General features: G+C 38.5%; 1 protein-coding gene across 1 annotated transcript in view; it reads right to left on the reverse strand.

Moving 5' to 3' along the window:
• LOC115232323 (synaptotagmin-11) overlaps nt 1–21675 on the reverse strand; it is a 125904-nt gene that overhangs the window by 53729 nt on the left and 50500 nt on the right. Inside the window, exon 2 of the mRNA XM_029802146.2 lies at nt 13575–14407. Coding sequence (XP_029658006.1) covers nt 13575–14407 — 833 coding nt within the window. The remainder of the gene's footprint in view (nt 1–13574; nt 14408–21675) is intronic.

The raw sequence follows: 21675 nt of genomic DNA on the forward strand, positions 1-21675 counted from the left end.
TCACCATTGCCAAATGCACTTATGCCACATATGGAAACCACAGATATGATTATCTATGGACAATGTCTTTGTCTGTGATTAATCCAATAAAAATTGACTTTGCTATCTCAGCATGAAGCTAAATAGTTTGAAGGATTGCCATATCTTTTCTTTAATATAATTGTCTAAGGCAAATTATATGTGTAAACATGTAAAAGCGTATTTATATGTGTTATTGGCACGTGTGTGTATGTGGTATGTGTATGCACTATTTTTCATCTTTATCTTTTACTTGCTTCAATCATTGGACAGCAGCCATACTGGGGCACCACCTTGAAGGGTTCAGTTTCACAAATCAACCTCAGTATTTTTTTTCTTTAAGTCTGGTACTAATTTTATTGGTCTCTTTTACCAAACCACTAGGTTACAGGTACGTAAACAAACCAACACCAGTTGTCCAGCAGTGAAAGGTGACAAACAAAAGATGTACACATGTATACATATAGGGAGCATAATATAATGAAGATAAGAAAGAGATAGAAATAAGAAGGTATTAAAGAGGCTGTGGAAAACAGATGGAGACGTAATAGGGACACATTAAGCTTACTGGCTAATTGCGACACAAGCATCTGTTCTGGAACTGTTGTTCTATATATTGCTGGTGGGAAGATGAGTCACTATCTCCAACGGTTGCCCATCCATCTTTGACAAGACCAAGGAAGGCTGAAATCATGCAATCTGGTGTTGATCCAGTGGTCTCAGCGATGGAAATGGCAAGGATTTATTTCCCTGCTAGTGAAATAAACAAGAGTGTGTTTTGCACCAAAGGTCAATGTGAGAGTTTCTTTCAGGTTCTCTTCCACATTATAGTTTGTCCTAACAGAACATCCATGTTTAAGTGGAGATAAATGTTACCTCTCAAACATATATGTATATTGTATTATACTTTCCAACCTCCATAATTACCACCATTTAAACATCCATTTCACCATGCATCTACAGGTGCCTCAAGGGCTACATGTCACCAATCATAACAGTCCTTTGTCATTTCTTCCATGAGATTTGGTATTCTAAAATCAGACTTAACCACCTTGTCCCATGTATATTTCCTTTTTGAGTGCTTATCTCTAAGCAAATCTCTTTCCTTTGATAAAAAAAAAAAAGCTATCAGTCGCAGGTTTGTTTTTCCATGGGAAATACTATTTTGTAATATTACACGCCAAAATGTCTTACAGTACTACAACTGCATACAGGAGTCATTGAAAATTAAATACTCTTTCACAGACACATTACAGAACTAATGAATCAATATGAACCATCAACTTCTTAGTAGGTTGTTCTGTATGCTTTATGTTTGGCCTTCATGCTCACTCACAAAAGCAATGTATGTAAAGTGCATTACAGGCTATCATCTAGGAAAGCAATAACTACTATGGAGGGGAGGAGTTTAGTTCTCCATAGCTTCACATGGGACAAATCCTCTGGCACCAGGAGTACTGTAAAATGCACTCAGGTCACACTCTAAGACATATAGAAGAAAGTGGCTAGTTTTCTTTGTGCAAGTTGACATATACCAAAGTGACTGATGAAAAGGTGTGTGATCTATCAAATCCATGCCAGCATGGAAAAAGAGACATAAAACAGTACTGATGATGATGGTGATGACCTTAAGGGTACACCCTGATATCTCACCTCCACTGTCCTTCTTTTCCAGCTAGGGTAGCCATGCATCTTCTCTACAGTAAGACACCAATTCCTGTCCTTCTATCTACAGTACCATGCAAAAGTCTTTGGCCACTTTAAACTATTGTAAATTTCTACTAATTACCAACGTATAAGTGGATGTTTCACATTGCATTTTTTACAGATGAAACATTGGTCCCGTTGGAGTCATTTCCATAATTAATCATTATATTTTGTAGCAGAGGTTCTGAATAAGAGAGGAAGATGTGAGATAACCACCAAAAGTCAAGATATAATGTTTTAAAACAGAAAAATGTCTATAATGAAAATTTATTACATAATGTTCATTTCAAAAAGTTATTTTACATTGTTAATATTTCATGTGGCTTTCCTTAGATTGAATAATTGCTTCAATGCACCTGGGAAGCGATGCGTACAAATCCATTACCATCTTCACAGGTATGAGATGCCATTCTCTGTGGCTGAGATCCCACAACTCTTCAAAATTGCATTGAATAAAGGAATAAAGGACTATATCTTTATACATATATGTATATATATATATATATATATATATATAGAGAGAGAGAGAGAGAGAGAGAGAGAGAGAGAGAGGGAAAGAAAGAAAGAATGATAAACTCATTTGTAATTTGGAGGCCTCTCAATGTCATGTTATGCATCTTACAGCAGGCTATAATCTAACTGACCATCAATGCTATGCCACATTGACCTTCAAGTTATACCCAGCCTTATCTCCATCAACATCTAAAAAATTGTTGAGTACATAAAGAGAATCCACTAAAGGCCTATGCAGGAAATGCTTTGAGCGATTGGTTGAAGGTTAAAAGAACCATGATGACCCTAAATGAAGATGGAGAGGGAAACATTGCATATAGATGAAACCATAACAACTGGACCACAATAAACCTTACTGGAAATGATAAAAATAGATGGAGACATGTATTTGTGAAATGTAGTAGTCTTCAAATTTGTTGGAAACCATACATACATACATACATACATACACACATACATACATACATACATACACACATGCATACATACATCATCATCATCATCATCATCATCATTTAACGTCCGCTTTCCATGCTAGCATGGGTTGGACGGTTCAACTGGGGTCTGGGGAGCCCGAAAGCTGCACCAGTCCAGTCAGATCTGGCAGTGTTTCTACAGCTGGATGCCCTTCCTAACGCCAACCACTCCGAGAGTGTAGTGGGTGATTTTATGTGCCACCGACACAGGTGCCAGACGAGGCTGGCAAACGGCCACGCTCGGATGGTGTTTTTATGTGCCACCGACACAGGTGCCAGACGAGGCTGGCAGACGGCCACGCTCGGATGGTGTTTTTATGTGCCACCGACACAGGTGCCAGATGAGGCTGGCAAACGGCCACGATCGGATGGTGCTTGTTACGTGCCCACAGCACGGAGGCCAGTCGATGCGGTACTGGCTACGGCCACGTTCGGATGGTTTTCTTATGTGCCACGTGCCACCGGCACTGGTACCATAAAGATACAAATTCCATTGATGTTCATCTATTTTGATTTGTTTTGATTTTCACTTGCCTCAACAGGTCTTCACAAGTGTCACAAGAAGGAAGGTATGCACAGGTGGACTGACTACGTCCCAGGTAGGGGCCATGGGTTATGGCCTGACTAGTCTTGCCGGGTCTTCGGATGGTGTTTTTATGTGCCACCGACACAGGTGCTAGATGAGGCTGGCGAACGGCCACGATCGGATCGTGTTTGTCATGTGCCCACCGCACTGACTACAGCACTGATGGATTTCTTGTGTGCCACAGGCACTGGTACCACAAGATACAAATTCCATTGATGTTCATCTATTTTGTCTATTTTGATTTGATTTGATTTTCACTTGCCTCAACCGGTCTTCACAAGTGTCACAAGAAGGAAGGTATGCACAGGTGAACTGACTAGTCTTGCCGGGTCTTCGGAAGGTGTTTTTATGTGCCACCGACACAGGTGCCAGATGAGGCTGGCGAACGGCCATGATCGGATGGTGTTTGTTACGTGCCCACAGCACGGAGGCCGGTCGATGCGGAACTGGCTACGGCCACGTTCGGATAGTTCTCTTGTGTGCCACCGGCACTGGTACCACAAAGTGTGTGCCACCGGCACTGGTACCACAAAGTGTGTGCCACGGCACTGGTACCATAAAGATACAAATTCCATTGATGTTCATCTATTTTGATTTGTTTTGATTTTCACTTGCCTCAACAGGTCTTCACAAGTGTCACAAGAAGGAAGGTATGCACAGGTGGACTGACTACGTCCCAGGTAGGGGCCATGGGTTATGGCCTGACTAGTCTTGCCGGGTCTTCGGATGGTGTTTTTATGTGCCACCGACACAGGTGCTAGATGAGGCTGGCGAACGGCCACGATCGGATCGTGTTTGTCATGTGCCCACCGCACTGACTACAGCACTGATGGATTTCTTGTGTGCCACAGGCACTGGTACCACAAGATACAAATTCCATTGATGTTCATCTATTTTGTCTATTTTGATTTGATTTGATTTTCACTTGCCTCAACCGGTCTTCACAAGTGTCACAAGAAGGAAGGTATGCACAGGTGAACTGACTAGTCTTGCCGGGTCTTCGGAAGGTGTTTTTATGTGCCACCGACACAGGTGCCAGATGAGGCTGGCGAACGGCCATGATCGGATGGTGTTTGTTACGTGCCCACAGCACGGAGGCCGGTCGATGCGGAACTGGCTACGGCCACGTTCGGATAGTTCTCTTGTGTGCCACCGGCACTGGTACCACAAAGTGTGTGCCACCGGCACTGGTACCACAAAGTGTGTGCCACCGGCACTGGTACCACAAAGATACAGATTCCATTGATGTTCATCTATTTTGATTTGTTTTGATTTTGATTTTCACTTGCCTCAACAGGTCTTCACAAGTGTCACAAGAAGGAAGGTATGCACAGGTGGACTGACTACGTCCCAGGTAGGGGCCATGGGTTATGGCCTAACTAGTCTTCCCGGGTCTTCGGATGGTGTTTTTATGTGCCACCGACACAGGTGCTAGATGAGGCTGGCGAACGGCCACGATTGGATGGTGTTTGTCATGTGCCCACAGCACGGAGGCCAGTCGATGCGGTACTGGCTACGGCCACTTTCGGATGGTTTTCTCTTGTGTGCCACCGGCCCTGGTACCACAAAGATACAAATTCCATTGATGTTCATCTATTTTGATTTGTTTTGATTTTGATTTTGATTTTGATTTTCACTTGCCTCAACAGGCCTTCACAAGTATCACAAGGAGGAAGGTATGCACAGGTGGACTGACTACGTCCCAGGTAGGGGCCATGGTTTATGGCCTGACTAGTCTTGCCGGGTCTTCGGATGGTGTTTTTATGTGCCACCGACACAGGTGCTAGATGAGGCTGGCGAACGGCCACGACCGGATGGTGTTTGTTATGTGCCCACAGCACGATGGCCAGTGATGCGGTACTGACTACGGCCATGTTCGGATGGATTCTTGTGTGCCACCGGCACTGGTACCACAAGCGGTACTGACTACTTTTTATGTGCCACCGACACAGGTGCTAGATGAGGCTGGCGAACGGCCACGACCGGATGGTGTTTGTTATGTGCCCACAGCACGATGGCCAGTGATGCGGTACTGACTACGGCCACGTTCGGATGGATTCTTGTGTGCCACCGGCACTGGTACCACAAGCGGTACTGACTACGGCCACGTTCGGATGGATTCTTGTGTGCCACCGGCACTGGAACCACAAAGATACAAATTCCATTGATGTTCATCTATTTTGATTTGTTTTGATTTTCACTTGCCTCAACAGGTCTTCACAAGTGTCACAAGAAGGAAGGTATGTACAGGTGGACTGACTACGTCCCAGGTAGGGCCCACGGGTTATGACCTGACTAGTCTTGCCGGGTCTTCGGATGGTGTTTTTATGTGCCACCATGTCCCACAGCACGGAGGCCAGTCGATGCGGTACTGGCTACGGCCACGTTCGGATGGTTTTCTTGTGTGCCACAGGCACTGGTACCACAAAGATACAAATTCCATTGATGTTCATCTATTTTGATTGATTTTCACTTGCCTCAGCAGGTCTTCACAAGTGTCACAAGAAGGAAGGTATGCACAGGTGGATCGACTACGTCCCAGGTAGGGGCCACAGGATATGGCCTGACTAGTCCTGCCGGGTCCTCTCATGCACAGCACACTTCCATAGGACTCGGTCTTCAGTCATTTCCTTGGTGAGACCTAAAGTTCGAAGGTCATGCTTCACCACCTCGTCCCAGGTTTTCCTGGGTCTACCTCTTCCACAGGTTCCCTCAACTGCTAGGGTGTAGCACTTTTGCACACAACTATCTTCAGCCATTCTCGTCACATGACCATACCAGCGCAGCCGTCTCTCTTGCACACCACAACTGACACTTCTTAGGTTCAACTTTTCTCTCAAAGTACTTACACTCTGACGATTATGAACACTGACATTACACATCCATCGGAGCATACTGGCTTCATTTCTTGCAAGCTTACGCATATCCTCAGCTGTCACGGCCCATGTTTCACTACCATGTAGCATGGCTGTACGTACACACGCATCATATAGTCTGCCTTTTACTCTTAGCGAGAGGCCTTTTGTCACCAGCAGGGGTAAGAGCTCTCTAAACTTTGCCCAGGCTATTCTTACTCTAGCAGTTACACTTTCAGCACACCCACCCCCGCTACTGACTTGGTCTCCTAGGTAGCGGAAGCTATCGACTACTTCTAGTTTGTCTCCCTGGAACGTGGTAGAAGTTGGTCTCTGCACATTTCCAGTGTTTATTTCTCCTGAGCATCTGCCACAGACAAAAACTATTTTCTTAGTTAGCCTTCCTTTGACATTGCTGCACCTCTTATGTGTCCATAGCTTACACTTGGTGCACCTTATAGAGTTTCTACCTACACCTTTTTTACAGATCGAGCAGGGCCATCTACCTGAAGTCGTTTGTGGTTGGTCCACCTTCCTACTTATTAGGACTTTGGTTTTGGCTAGGTTGATTCTAAGGCCCTTCGATTCTAATCCTTGTTTCCACACCTGAAACTTCTCCTCCAGTTCTGATAGTGACTCAGCAATTAGAGCAAGGTCATCAGCATATAGGAGCTCCCAGGGGCATCCTGTCTTAAATTCTTCCGTTATTGCCTGGAGGACTATGATAAATAGGAGGGGGCTGAGGACTGAACCTTGGTGGACCCCAACCTCTACCCGGAATTCTTCACTGTACTCGTTGCCAACCCTCACCTTACTAGCTGCGTCTCTGTACATGGCTCGCACAGCTCTCACTAACCATTCATCTATCCCTAGTTTCCTCATTGACCACCAGATAAGGGATCGGTGGACCCTGTCAAAGGCTTTCTCTAAGTCAACAAAAGCCAGGTACAAGGGCTTACCTTTGGCTAGGTATTTCTCCTGCAGCTGTCTTACCAGGAATATAGCATCAGTAGTACTTTTCCCTGGCACGAACCCAAACTGCATATCATCTAAGCTAACTCTCTCTCTAATTAACTGGGCTATAACCCTCTCCGTAACCTTCATTACCTGATCCAACAGCTTGATGCCCCTGTAGTTATTTGTATCTAGGGCATCGCCTTTACCTTTGTAGCAGTTGACTATTATGCTGCTACACCAGTCATTGGGTATGACTCCTTCGTGTATCACCTGGTTAACTATACGGGTGACTATGCTATAGCCGACACTACCAGATATTTTGAGCATCTCTGCAGTAATTCCTGATGGGCCTGGGGCTTTCCCTGTCTTCATGCTTCTAATTGCCTTAGCTACCACGGAACTATCAACTCGGATAGCTGGTCCCTCTGTTGGGTCAACATTCGGCAGACTCTCTTTATCCCATTCATTTTCCTCATTCAGCAACCTTTCATAGTGGCGTCTCCAAGCTTCTCTCTTTGCATCCTCATTTAGCGCAAGTGAACCATCCTCCATGCGAACACATTTCTCTCCTACCACATCTCGATTCTCTCTCACACACTGTCTTGCAACACGAAATACCTCAAGTCTTTCATCCTCACGGCACAGGACATTGGCAAATTTTCTTTTATCTGCTTCCCCTCTGGCTAGATAGACCTGTCTCCTAGCTTCCCTTCTGGCAGTCTGATACACTTCCCTGCTACCACCGTTCTTCCAGGCCTTCCAAGCCTGTTTCTTTTGTCTAATAGCCCTATCAACAATATTGTTCCACCACCATGTTATTTTGGGTCTTAAGGGGACTTTGCACCAGCCACAGATCTGGTCAGCGGCTTTCAGCAGGTTGTCCCTCAGAAACGTCCAGTTGTCTTCTACCCCATGTGTAGCTATACCCCCTTCCACTTCGTCAAAGGCTTCAAGTAACATATCTCTAAATCTCTGTCCATTCGCAGGGTCTTTAAGCTTCCAGACCCTTCTTCTCCATGTTGGTCGTCTTCTAGTCGCCCTCTTAGTCCTGATCCTAAAGTCACTAACTACCAGTCTATGTTGTGGGGTGCATTCTTCGCCTGGGAAGGTTTTGGCATTTATAAGCAGCCATCTTTCCCTTTTTCTGGCGAGGATGTAGTCGATTTGGCTAGTATGCCGGCCCGATCGGTAGGTGACCAGGTGGCTTGTTGGTTTCCTGAAGTTAGTGTTGCAGATCATAAGACTATTCGCATCGCAGAACTCCAGCAGCCTGGTTCCCTCCTCGTTGCGGGAACCATAACCGTAGCCTCCATGCACGCCATGGAAGCCCCCAGCATGTCTTCCAACATGCCCATTGAAATCACCAGCCACAAAGAGAAGGTCCCTGTCGTTCGTCAATGAGGTGGTCTGCAGTAGGGTGTCATAGAAACTGTCTTTCTGTCCATCGGGTAGCCCTGGCTGAGGGGCATAGGCCGATATATATATATATATATATATTATATATATATATATATATTTCTTTTATTCATTTATTTTTTTATGCATTTCAATTCAAAGGGTATGGCCATGCTGGGGCATTGCCAGTCACAAATACATGCACGCATGAACACACACACACACACATACACATATTTATTTAATTATATAACTGTGTGTATGTATATATTGGCATGTGTGTGTGTGAACAGGAAGATTATATATAACCACAATGTATGCACCGGTATGCCTATATATATATATATATATGTGTATGCATGTATTTATGGTTGCAGCATTTGAAACGTATTTATAGATTTGACCTATTAGAAGGGCTTCAAATACATATTCGTAGTTAGCATAAACCATATGTGTGTTTGTACTTGTATGTTTATGTCTCCATAGTTCATTTCTTTTTCTTTTATCTTTCCTTTCCTATCTTATCAACATACCTAGATATAAAGTTGGCAGCCATTGTTGTTTGACATCCGCAGTGGATAATACATTGCTGGAAATGCAGTAAGTTATAACAGGATAAGCAGTATCAATATGACTGGTTATTGATTTGTTTATTGAACTGCTACAAGTCCTGCAGATGGTGATGGCATCTCATACACTTTTACGGCTTGCATCTTATTTATCTTAAGAGGTAACAGAATACAAGCTTTTATTTAGCCAAGGAAGGTAATATGGTAACAAAATGTCTTTTCAAGCTACTGCTGTTTTTTTGTTGTTTATTTTATTAATTTTTTTGTGCCCTGAAACATATAAGGTCGGTTACCTCTTTTCCATAGCACAAAGTGACCGAGGTCACAACATTCCTCCTAAATGGGATGTCAGTCCATTGCAACATTCAAAACAAGCATTTTGGTGGGGGATTTGGCAAATCAGTTACATTGATCCCTGTACTTTACTGGTACTTATTTTATCAACCCCAAAAGGATGAAAGGCAAAATTAACTTTGGTAGGATTTGAACTCAAAACATAAAAAGCTATGAGAAATGCCACTAAACATTTCGCCTGATGTGCTAATAACTCTGTCAGTCTGCGATCTTTTGCTACTGCTACTGTTTTGGACAAATTAAATAATAAATAATAGCCAGATGTTCAGATGCATAATCATAAAAATTAATTATGATTTCTGATTGAAACTTTGATGAGTATGAAAATTGAGAGCTGAAACTAAATATTAAATATTCATGTCTTTTATTGACTATTTGTTTTGTTATAAGGTTGTAATTGTTATACTTAGAAACTTTGTCATAAGTGTGTTTGATCATTGAAAATATAAAGAGGTCTTGACAAGCATTAAGATGAACTACGGGTGTGTTTATCAGCAAAAGAATAACATGTGCCAAAAATAAGGAAAAACGTGACTTCTTCTATTAAGTGACTTGACACTGCTGTGACATGCTGGACAACATGCTTAATTGCATTCAATATGGTATCTAGAATATATCTGCTTGTAAATGTCTTTTGTGTTGTATTTGCTTTTCATCATTCCAGAGTTGATAAATTACATTAATATTCATACTGCTTCTTACAAAAAGACAAAAAGGACAGGTACTTAAACAAAAAATAAATATATTCATTTATAGAGATGATATAGAAGAATTCAGTTCTTGGTTTTTATGTTGAAGCTTCTAGAATCAAGCTTAACCCTTCGCTTGTCCAAAGCATTTTTAAAAGTTTGTCTTAAATGTCCATGCTTATTTCCAAACTTATAGTTAACCCTTGTTTCATATGTTCTGAGTAATATAACACTTTCCTTTCCCATGTTACTGTGGTGGTTGAAAAAAATTGGGAATGTGTGTCGTATTTGATGCATGGATGCCAGGAAAATTTGTCCTGAGTACCACATGTATTCGACAGGACAGGACAAAGGGTTAAATTGAAGTCATCTTAGAACAGAACTTTAGATACACATGTATAAGAAATACTTTGGAGAATCTCTTTGCAATATAGCAATAAAAACAAACTGTTTTATCTAGTTTATTAATTTAACCCATCCAATTGATATTTCTAGACTCATTATTATACACTGATTAGTTCATACTAGTGTTCTCTCATCTATGTAGTTATAGTAAAAATATTTTGGTCAAGAATCATTATCATTATCATCTTCATCATTTATCGTCCATTTTCCATGTAGACATGGGTTGGATAGGATCTGATGAGCTGCAGAACTTCGTCAGGCCCTAATATCAGCTTTGGTATGGTTTCTACAACTGGATGCACTTTCTAATGTTAAAAAGTTTTATTTAAAAGTTATGCTTTTCATTCAGCAGCATGTTTTGAAACTAAATGGAAGTGGATCTTCATTCAAAGATGAAGTTTCAGTTGTTTGATCAACCGAATCACTTGCTTCTGAATTAACATGAAACTGGCTAAGTATTCCACAGACTAGCATGACACATGGTATGTGACATGGCTGTTCTTTTAAATTACAAAAACAGTTCAGCCAACATGCTTCTACAGAGTTTCAGTTTACCGATTTCATTAACTAGGTCAGCCCAAAATTATAGAAAATTCTATTTACCCAAGATTCCAAGTTATGAGATTGAAACCAGGACTTCATAGTTATGGAGCAAACTTCATAAACAATTTGTATCAACTGAAGCTTAATACAGTATGCATAAACTATAATGCATACAGTATGCGTAAGCTTATAATCTGGCAAAAATAAAAAGATCAAAGCTCCTTCCCGAGCCATAGGATCATAAGGCCAGTTTTGGGGATTTTGTGGTCTTTATGTTCCTTCTTGGATGAATGCTAGTCCATTGCATGATTGCTCATTTTCACCAGCAGAGTGGAGTGGAGCAATGTGAAATGAAGTGTTTTGTTCAAGAACACAATGCATCATGCAGTCTAGGAATTGAAACCATAATCTTATGATCATGAGAGCAGCACCCTAACCACTAGGCCATGCACTTTCACATAGCTTATAATACAAATATATTATAGCTTATAATACAAATGTATTGCAATAAGCTATAACGTAAATGTACTTTAGCTTAGTGCTTTCGGCATTCTACGAAGCTTTGTTCTCATAGGATATGCTCTTACATTAATATTTCTAGCATGGACCTCTCCATGATCCTTTGTGTTGTAGCCAATTGATGTTCTTCCTTCTTTGTAGTAGCTTACCTCTCACTTGTGTATAAGACTGCAAATGTTGAGTAGCATTCAAGAAATCAGAAAAGGTCACTTTAAAGGCCTCCAAGATAATAGAAAGACAATTTAGTTAAACAATTTGGGCCAAGATGGAAAAGAATGATGCAACCAAGAAAGAATTGGAAGTGCTTCATATTATACAGACAAGAAAGTAATATTCTGAATATAGTGTAGCTGTGAAAACATCAGAAAAATTGGGTATCTTACCCTTATAAGACAAAAAGGATGCTGGCAGAATACTGAAAGCGCAAAGCTATTGTATATTTACAATATAGTTTTCTGTAATACATTTGTATTATAAGCTATAATATATTTCTATTATAAGCTATGTGGTAAAGGCTGTCTGCTGGCCACCTTTCCCATCTTAAAAGGGTAAAATACCTAATCTTTCTGCTGCTTTCATGGCTATACTGCATTCAAAATATTACTTCCTTGTCTGTATATGAAACACATTCGATGTTTCCAAAAACAAAAAAAAAAGTTTGTTTACATATGTAATTGGAAGTGGATTGTGACAGCAGTGTACAACAACATCTGGTCAATAAAGTGATTACAACTTAATAAACTAAATTACAAAAACGAAAAGTAATTTTGAAAAATATTTCTTATTTTCAGTGCTTTCATTGAAAATCAGCTCAACAAAAATGACTGTTATTTATATCTCATTGCTATAAAAATTTGAAAAATAATGTTTTCACTAGGAGCTAACATTTTTTAAAATATAAACATTGATGTTTTTTACTGTACTAATTGCTTATTTGTCACGTAACATTGTTGTTACTTGAAGTACTGCACATCATTAAGTTTTGATACAGCAGTATATATTGTAATACAGTAATGTTGCAATAAAAACAGTACACATTTTTTCCAGTTCACTGTAATGACTTATCTTTAAAATAGATATTTTAAAGAGCTAAGACACTCCTCATAAACCATATTCAAAAGTGTGATTCTTTTTAAACTTATTAATGTATAGATATAAAAAAAAAACATTTCTAAATCCGAGATTATACTATTAATCCATTGTAATACTATGTCTCAGAAGCAGAGAAATAACTAATTAATATCTGACTAATTGCTACAAGACCACTCATTAATCAATGGTTGATTGAATTTATCTCAGTGTTTATTTTATTAATTCTGGAGGGATGAAAATCGAAGTGGATCACAGAGATATTAGTATAGAGAATAAAGAATACTGAACTGAAATTCTTTTAGACTTAGGCTCTACTTTTTCTGCCACTCCACTGCCTTAGTATATTCCATAAATACGCATATATATGAAAAGATATTTGTTTGTTTGTGTGTGTGTGTGTGGTGTGTGTGTGTGTGTGTGTGTGTGTGTGTGTGTGTGTGTATGTGTGTGTGTGAGTGTGTGTATGTATGTGAATGTGAGTGAGTATATGCATGTGTGTGTGTGTTTGTTTTTTTTTGTTTGTTTGTCTTTGTGTGTGTGTGCCCATGCATGTGCCTGTAGCAATAAGTGCAGAAATTAAGAATTGCTTTTGCATTGCTATGCTGCAATGTGTTGGAATTTGGTAAATTCTTCATTTTAGTTATAAATTCTTTATTTTCATATTTAAGAAAGAAGATGATTCTTTAGATAATTGCAGAAAATATAGTTATCTATTCACTTGATAATAATAGTAATGATAATAATGTGCCTGGAATTCTGTAACACATTTACCAAAAAGAACCTAGTTAAACACATAAAAAAAAATGAAAATGTCACCAAAAAATACCAGCCAAAAGTGCAATACTTTCTCTAATCTAATTGCATTCCAAATAGCAATAAGAAAAGGAGTCAAATACCTTGAGATGTCTTGGTGTGATGTCCTTGCACAAAGAGACTTCTTTCTGTGACAAATCCACAGAAGACAGAGGGTAAACAACTTCTCCAATGATTTCATCTCGTGAGAACCTGTCAAAGCTGAGGACAACAAAGTGAAGGGTAATACCAGCTAGTTGGTTATAGCTAATACCATAGAATGTAAATGTTTCATCATAAACCGGATTCAGTGTCTTCCTGAGAACCCGAGTCTTGCATTTGTGCTTTTTCTCTGGAAGCAGTTGCAGTTTGATGTATGGATCACATCCTCCTATGCTTGGATCTCTTGGTGGAAGCTCTGAGGCTTGCAAGATTGTCACCAGCAGAGCATTTTTCTGAGAATCATATTCAGTTGAGAAATGAAGTGTTCCAAGATGCTGTGTTTTCAAGTCATCTTCGTGTTTCTCTCGCATACACTCATCCTTCTCAGGTGTTGCACCATCTTTTTCATTTTCGATACTATACTCGGCTTTCACATGGCCTGGGTCAAATTGTGATGGAAGAGGGCCTCCCCCTCCACCACTTGTCCCACTACCACTGCTTTGGCCCCTCTCGGCAAGACTTCCACCAATGTGCTCACCCGAGGAAGGATAGGTTGGGCTTGTTGCTTTAGATTTCATGATAACTTTTCGAGCTGAGGACGTCTTTTTCAAGTTTCCATTATTGCTCTCTTTCAGTCCCTTCTTAATGGCTGAAGAGAGTCGATTCTGTGCATTTTTGGCCAGCTGTCTTTTGTAGCATTTATAAGCAATGGCTGTAGCTGTACCAAACATTACCATGACACCAAAGCAAACTCCAAAAATAGCACTGGTAGAAACTGAAACATAAAAACAAAAAGACAAAAATTAATTTATCAGAATTAATTCATTCATGAATATATTTAATCATCATCACCACCACCACCACCATCACCACCATCAATGTTTTAATGTCCACTTTTCTATGCTTGTATGGGTCAAATAGAATTCAAGGATGCAGATTTTCTGTTGCTGGATGCCCTTCCTATCACCAACCTTCACAATATTCTAAGCAAGGTATTATTTTCCCAAGGCAGGACAGATTTTCATGCAACATTGGAAATGGAGGTCACTGCTGTGTGACAGTGACACTTATTTTCATCTATTTCATAATGATAAGGAGACACAAAAAGACAAAAGACACACATACATATATATAACACAGATTTATATATATATAACACAGATTTATATATATATATATATATATATAGGACAGATGTCTTTCAGTTTCTGTCAACCAAAGCCACTCACAAGGCTTTGGTCAACCCCAAGACTATAGTAGAAGACATTTGCCCAAAGACAACCCAAAACCATGTCAAGAAGCAAATTTTTTAATCACACAATCAGGTCTGCACCTATTCATAAACACATTTAATAAGCTCTGTTATCCTTCTCCTGTTATTTTCACTGTCTTATTTGTTTTCCAGCCCTTGTTTCAAGCATTTCACCAAACATTTTCTTTCCTAGCCATCTAACATATTTAATGCATTTAATCTGTCAATTGACCAGTTGCTGGTCAATTGATGAGATAGTGTCTTTTATGGGCTTACTGCATTAAAAACACATTAAACACCAGACAGTGACAAAAATTGTCCCACCAGCAGCCAGTAAGAACACCAGATGCATTTCAGTCCTTTTGATACTTATTGTATTTTTAACACAGAAAATCCGTTAGAAGTACTATTTCAGGACATATACTGCAGTAGCTGCTTGATCAACAGTGTAAATACATTAAGTATGATATGGAGATCATCATCATCATTTAGCATCCATTGTTTATGCTGGCATGGATTGAACAGTGTGACCAGAGCTAGCAAGCTGTGGCAGTTGTACCGGACTCCAGTCTAATTTGGCATGGTTCTTACAGCTGGATGCCATTTCTAATGTTAACTGCTTTACAGAGTGTACTGGGTACTTTTACATGGTTCTACAAAGGCGCTTCTATGGGATGCCACCCAGACGCTTTTAGATAACACTGCATGGGCACTTTTACATGGAATTGCATGGGTGCTTTTATGTGGCGTCGTACAAGCACTTTTATGTGGCATCATGGTGCTTTTATGTGATGTTGCATGGGTGCCAGATTTCTTCCCTAGAATTTCATCCTAGTTCAACTCACTTCCTATATATATTTAACCTTCAGTCTCTAACGAATAAACTCTAATTGTACTAATAGCTACCATGTTATTCCTTCTCCAAACTAAAGAGGACCTAAATTAGCTCTTAAATTTAATGAATTAAAAATCTCAGAAAACAATCTCAGATTGATTGAATGCAAGTGGTGCAATATTTTAAAGCTAAAACTATTGGTTTTTACACAATATTTTGCCAAGAAACACAGAACAGGTACAATAATGAATTGGATTTTAATAGAGGAAATTTAGTGTTACACTTCAAATACTGCAGTACTTCACTACTCTTTACATTTTTGGTGAACAAAAACTAAAAACTCTGAAGAAGCTTGTCACATATTCACACACACACACACACATTTATGCATGTGTGTGTGTATATATATATATATATATAATTAATCAATATAGGGTGGCAAAAAATTTTGTAGAATTTTTTTGCCACCAGCGGCCTAGTGGGAAAAAATTAAATAGTCATAGACCATTTTTAAGTTCAACATTCTAAGGGCCTATGGAAGATTGGCTTGATTTAATTTAATCAGGTTAGTTTACCATTAAACAGTAGATGAAACGGTGCATCGTATAAGAAATTACAGGGTAATGTTTTTTTAATTTTCTCCTGGTTTACGGAATTAATGTTATTTTGCGGTTGAAGCTTTGGCTGTTATTTCTAGTGGGTGAATGGCCTATTATGGCCGTTCCTTGATTGTGATGTTGAACTTAAAAATAGTCTATGACTATTTAATTTTTTCCCACTAGGCCGCTGGTGGCAAAAAAATTCTACAAAATTTTTTGCCACCCTATATTGATTAATTATGAATTTTCTGGTTAATTCCATAATGGAATCGGCGGCTTATATTTATTTGCTGCCGATAAATTTGGCGCGAGTGCGATGATTTGAAAATTTTAGGTCAGATATTGCCGAGGCAGGGACAGAAATGCCTCATGAAAATATCTGTTCCGATCTGGCTATTTCTTACTGACGATTCTAAGGGCCTATGGAAGATTGGCTTGATTTAATTTAATCAGGTTAGTTTACCATTAAACAGTAGATGAAACGGTGCATCGTATAAGAAATTACAGGGTAAATGTTTTTTAATTTTCTCCTGGTTTACGGAATTAATGTTATTTTGCGGTTGAAGCTTTGGCTGTTATTTCTAGTGGGTGAATGGCCTATTATGGCCGTTCCTTGATTGTGATGATATATATATATATATATATATATATATATATATATATAATTAATCAATATAGGGTGGCAAAAAATTTTGTAGAATTTTTTTGCCACCAGCGGCCTAGTGGGAAAAAATTAAATAGTCATAGACCATTTTTAAGTTCAACATTCTAAGGGCCTATGGAAGATTGGCTTGATTTAATTTAATCAGGTTAGTTTACCATTAAACAGTAGATGAAACGGTGCATCGTATAAGAAATTACAGGGTAAATGTTTTTTAATTTTCTCCTGGTTTACGGAATTAATGTTATTTTGCGGTTGAAGCTTTGGCTGTTATTTCTAGTGGGTGAATGGCCTATTATGGCCGTTCCTTGATTGTGATGTTGAACTTAAAAATAGTCTATGACTATTTAATTTTTTCCCACTAGGCCGCTGGTGGCAAAAAAATTCTACAAAATTTTTTGCCACCCTATATTGATTAATTATGAATTTTCTGGTTAATTCCATAATGGAATCGGCGGCTTATATTTATTTGCTGCCGATAAATTTGGCGCGAGTGCGATGATTTGAAAATTTTAGGTCAGATATTGCCGAGGCAGGGACAGAAATGCCTCATGAAAATATCTGTTCCGATCTGGCTATTTCTTACTGACGATTCTAAGGGCCTATGGAAGATTGGCTTGATTTAATTTAATCAGGTTAGTTTACCATTAAACAGTAGATGAAACGGTGCATCGTATAAGAAATTACAGGGTAATGTTTTTTTAATTTTCTCCTGGTTTACGGAATTAATGTTATTTTGCGGTTGAAGCTTTGGCTGTTATTTCTAGTGGGTGAATGGCCTATTATGGCCGTTCCTTGATTGTGATGATATATATATATATATATATATATATATATATATATATATATTTATATATATATGTATATGTTTGTATATATATGAGTCGTGTATTATTAGAAATTATTGCAAACCTATTTTTAATATCTTGAATGCATTTAATGCATACATTTCAAGTGGTTATGTAACAATTTGTTATGTGATTATACCATCTTCAGTTGTTTACAGGTGAAATATACTTTATGTTTTTAAAGCACTGATGAAGATTTACTTACATAAAAAATTGTTAAATAGCCACTTGAAACAAATGTATTAAATGAGTTTGAAATATTACTAATTGGTTTGTGATTACTCTTGTCAGCTTGGAAAACAGATGCCAAATGGTAAGAAGGATGATCATGATATCTATATATATAAAACTCTAGTTGTGTGAGTGTCTGTCCCCTTCGATTTAGATTCCTAACTCCTCCCACATTTTGCGGTGCAGTTTAACCAAATTCGGGTATCTTATAGTCGTGATTCATATCGAGCCCGTCTGACTATTAGCGCGCGTCAACGATGAGTCTACGATTTTAAAAATAATTTAACATCATTTTTTATTCCATTTTAATGCATAAAATGCATCGTGTGTCGATAGCGGCGGAGTTGGCGTCCACGCTCACAGCTGCACCTGTTTGCTTCTCCCCCTTCCCTCCCTCGTGAAGCTGTGGGGAAGGGAGTGTAAAGAAATCAACGTCGTAATGCGTTGTTAAGGAAACCAGCGTTCTTTTAGAACAACGACTTCATGGCTTGAAGACACTGAGTCAACGATTTAAAAAAAAAATTATCATCATTTTTTATTCCATTTTTAATGCATTTTTTTGCTATAACTCTCTAAAAATGCTTATATAGTTATTTCCCTTACAAACCCGAGCAACGCCGGGCAATACTGCTAGTATCTTTATATATAAAACTGTAGTTGTGTGAGTGTCTGTCCCCTTCGATTTAGATTCCTAACTACTCCCACATTTTGCGGTGCAGTTTAACCAAAACCGGGTATCTTATAGTCGTGATTCATATCGAGCCCTTCTGGGTATTAGCGCTTGTCTACGATGAGTCTACGATTTTAAAAATAATTTACCATCATTTTTTTCCATTTTCATGCATATTTTTTTAAAGGGAAGTAACTCTCTAAAAATGTCTACGATGAGTCAGCGATTTAAAAAAAAATTTACCATCATATTTTTTCCATTTTTAATGCATTCTTTTTGCTATTTTTTGGCTATAACTCTCTAAAAATGCTGTATAGTTATTTCCCTTACAAACTCGAGCAACGCCGGGCGATACTGCTAGTACAAATATATATGTGTATTTACAGTTTCTGTCAACCAAATACCATCCACAAAGTATGTTTTTGGTCAATCTGATGCTACATTTAAAAATGCTAATATCAAGTACCATTCCATGGAATCATCCAAAACAATATGATTGTGAAGAGCTCCTGTTAACCACACTGGTATGAATACATGTCTCTTTAAAATGTTTTGCTCTTCTCAGTGTGACTATAAATCTGTCTTCTAAACGATTGTGTTGAAGAATACATGAAAACAAAGCTATTTTTTATTACTGTAAATGCCTTCTAGAATACATATTAGACTTGAAAAGTTTGACTAATACAACTGATAGTTAATTGTTATTCCACTTTGATGTCTTATTTCAGGCATTAAAAAATCACAAGCAATAAAAATTTCCATTTCAGAATATTAATTGCTTAAATTCTAGTTTTATGTGCATTCTTTAAAACTGGAAATTGGACTTCTCCATGTTTGCTGAATATTTAAAGTAATTTTTTTATACCAAGACTTTATTATTATTATTATTATATTATTATTATTATTAAGGCAGCAAGCTGGTAGAATTGTTAGCATGCCAGGTAAAATGCTTAGCTGTATTTTGTCCGTCTTTACATTCTGAATTCAAATTCCGCCAAGGTCGACTTTGTCTTTCATCCTTTTGAAGTTGATAAATTAAGCATCAGTGAAACACTGAGGTCGATGTAATCAACTCTTCCCCTCCCCCAAAATTGTTGCCGTTGAGGCAAAATTTGAAAGCATTATCATTATTATAAGGCAGTGAGCTGGCAGAATCATTAACATGCTGGACGAAATGCTTAGTGGTATTACGCTTGTCGCTATATTCTGAGTTCAAATTATCGAGGTCAACCTTGCTTTTCATCCTTTCAAGGGGGATAAATTAAGTACCAGTGAAACACTGGAGTCGAGGTAATCAGCTAGTCCCCTTCCATCAAATTTATACAGCTCAGTATTTTCAGTTCTTGTGCCTTTAGTAGAAAGGATTATTATTATTGTCACCATTTGCTCATTTGCCAAATATAAGTAAACCCTAAAGCCTGTTCAGTTATGCTTTATGCATTAATGCAGCTAAAGGGGTGGGGTGATGGGCAGTCCACCTCAGGTGACACTTTTATGGGGATGGTACTTTGGAGTTTACTGCATAAGCCTGTATAGGCTACATTGACCTGGGGAGAGTTTCAGCTCAAGGGCTGCCCTAGCAACACACACCCTAGTTACACCACTGGTATTATCCCCAAAGGCAGTGTTGTTAGAGCATCAGCTAGAAAGTCTCTGTATTTGTTCTAATTCCTTGCATTCTGAGTTCAAATTCTACTATGGCCAACTTTTCTTATCATCCTTTTATAGTTGCTAAAAGTATATCAATTAAGAGTTGTGGGTTGGTGGAACTGTAAGAATGGTGGACCAAATGGCTTGCGATATTTATCTCAGCCTTTTACATTCTGAGTTCAAATCCTCACATGGTCTACTTAGATGATAGACTTAAATCATCACCTGGTTTAATACACCACTAAAAGGTACCTTGTGTGCCTTTAGTAGAGTCCATTCTGTTGCAAGCATTTGAGAATATCTTCCAAACCTCCTCACTGTAAATTTTATCATAACTCTTTACTGGGCCAAGGGCCTACCTTCTCACCGGACTAAAAGATATATATTTCCATTTAGTCCTTATAATAGTTTCTCTCTCGACCTTTATGTCTTACCAAAGACTCGACCAATCCATTATTTTTAATACTTGTTTCAATCATTGGACTGCAGCCATGCTAGGGCACAAACTTGAAGGGTTCAAGTTGACCAAATCAACCCCAGTACTTCTTTTCCATCTTTTTTAAAGTCTTGTACTTATTCTATGAGTCTCTATTGCTAAATCACTAAGTTAAAGTCACGTAAACAAACCAACATCAGCTATTAAGCAGGGAGGTTGGTGACAAACATGGACACTAACATGGACACACACACACACGCAGACGCACACACACACACACACACACTCACACACACATTTAATATTTAATAGAATATTTGGGCCAGATATGGCTGGATGAAATGCTAAAGGGTTAAATTTTGATCCAAACTTTTTTGTACTTATATCGTGAATATTTTACTTTTTGATATTTTTCAGGTTTGGACTGCACTCATCCCGAGGGACTGGTGTGAAGAGTTTTGTCAATCATCTCTTTTTGCTGAACTGCTAAGATCTTAAGGCAGTACATAATGCTTAAAAGATAATTAACAAGTGTATAGCACACACACACACATACACACACACATGTATGAATGTGTGTGTGTATGTATGAGTGTGTGTGTATATGTATGTGTATGTACATATGTATCTATCTATCTATCTATCTATCTCTCTCTCTCTCTATATATATATATATATGTATGTATGTATATATATATATATATATATATATATATGTATGTATGTATATATATATATATATATATATATATATATATATATATATGTGGTGTGTGTGTGTGTGTGTGTGTGTATACAGACATGCACACATTCACACGTACACACACACACACATATATATATATATACACACACATGCAT

The sequence above is a fragment of the Octopus sinensis genome, linkage group LG2, assembly GCF_006345805.1.
Source record: "Octopus sinensis linkage group LG2, ASM634580v1, whole genome shotgun sequence".
In the NCBI taxonomy this organism is placed as follows: Eukaryota; Metazoa; Mollusca; class Cephalopoda; order Octopoda; family Octopodidae; genus Octopus; species Octopus sinensis.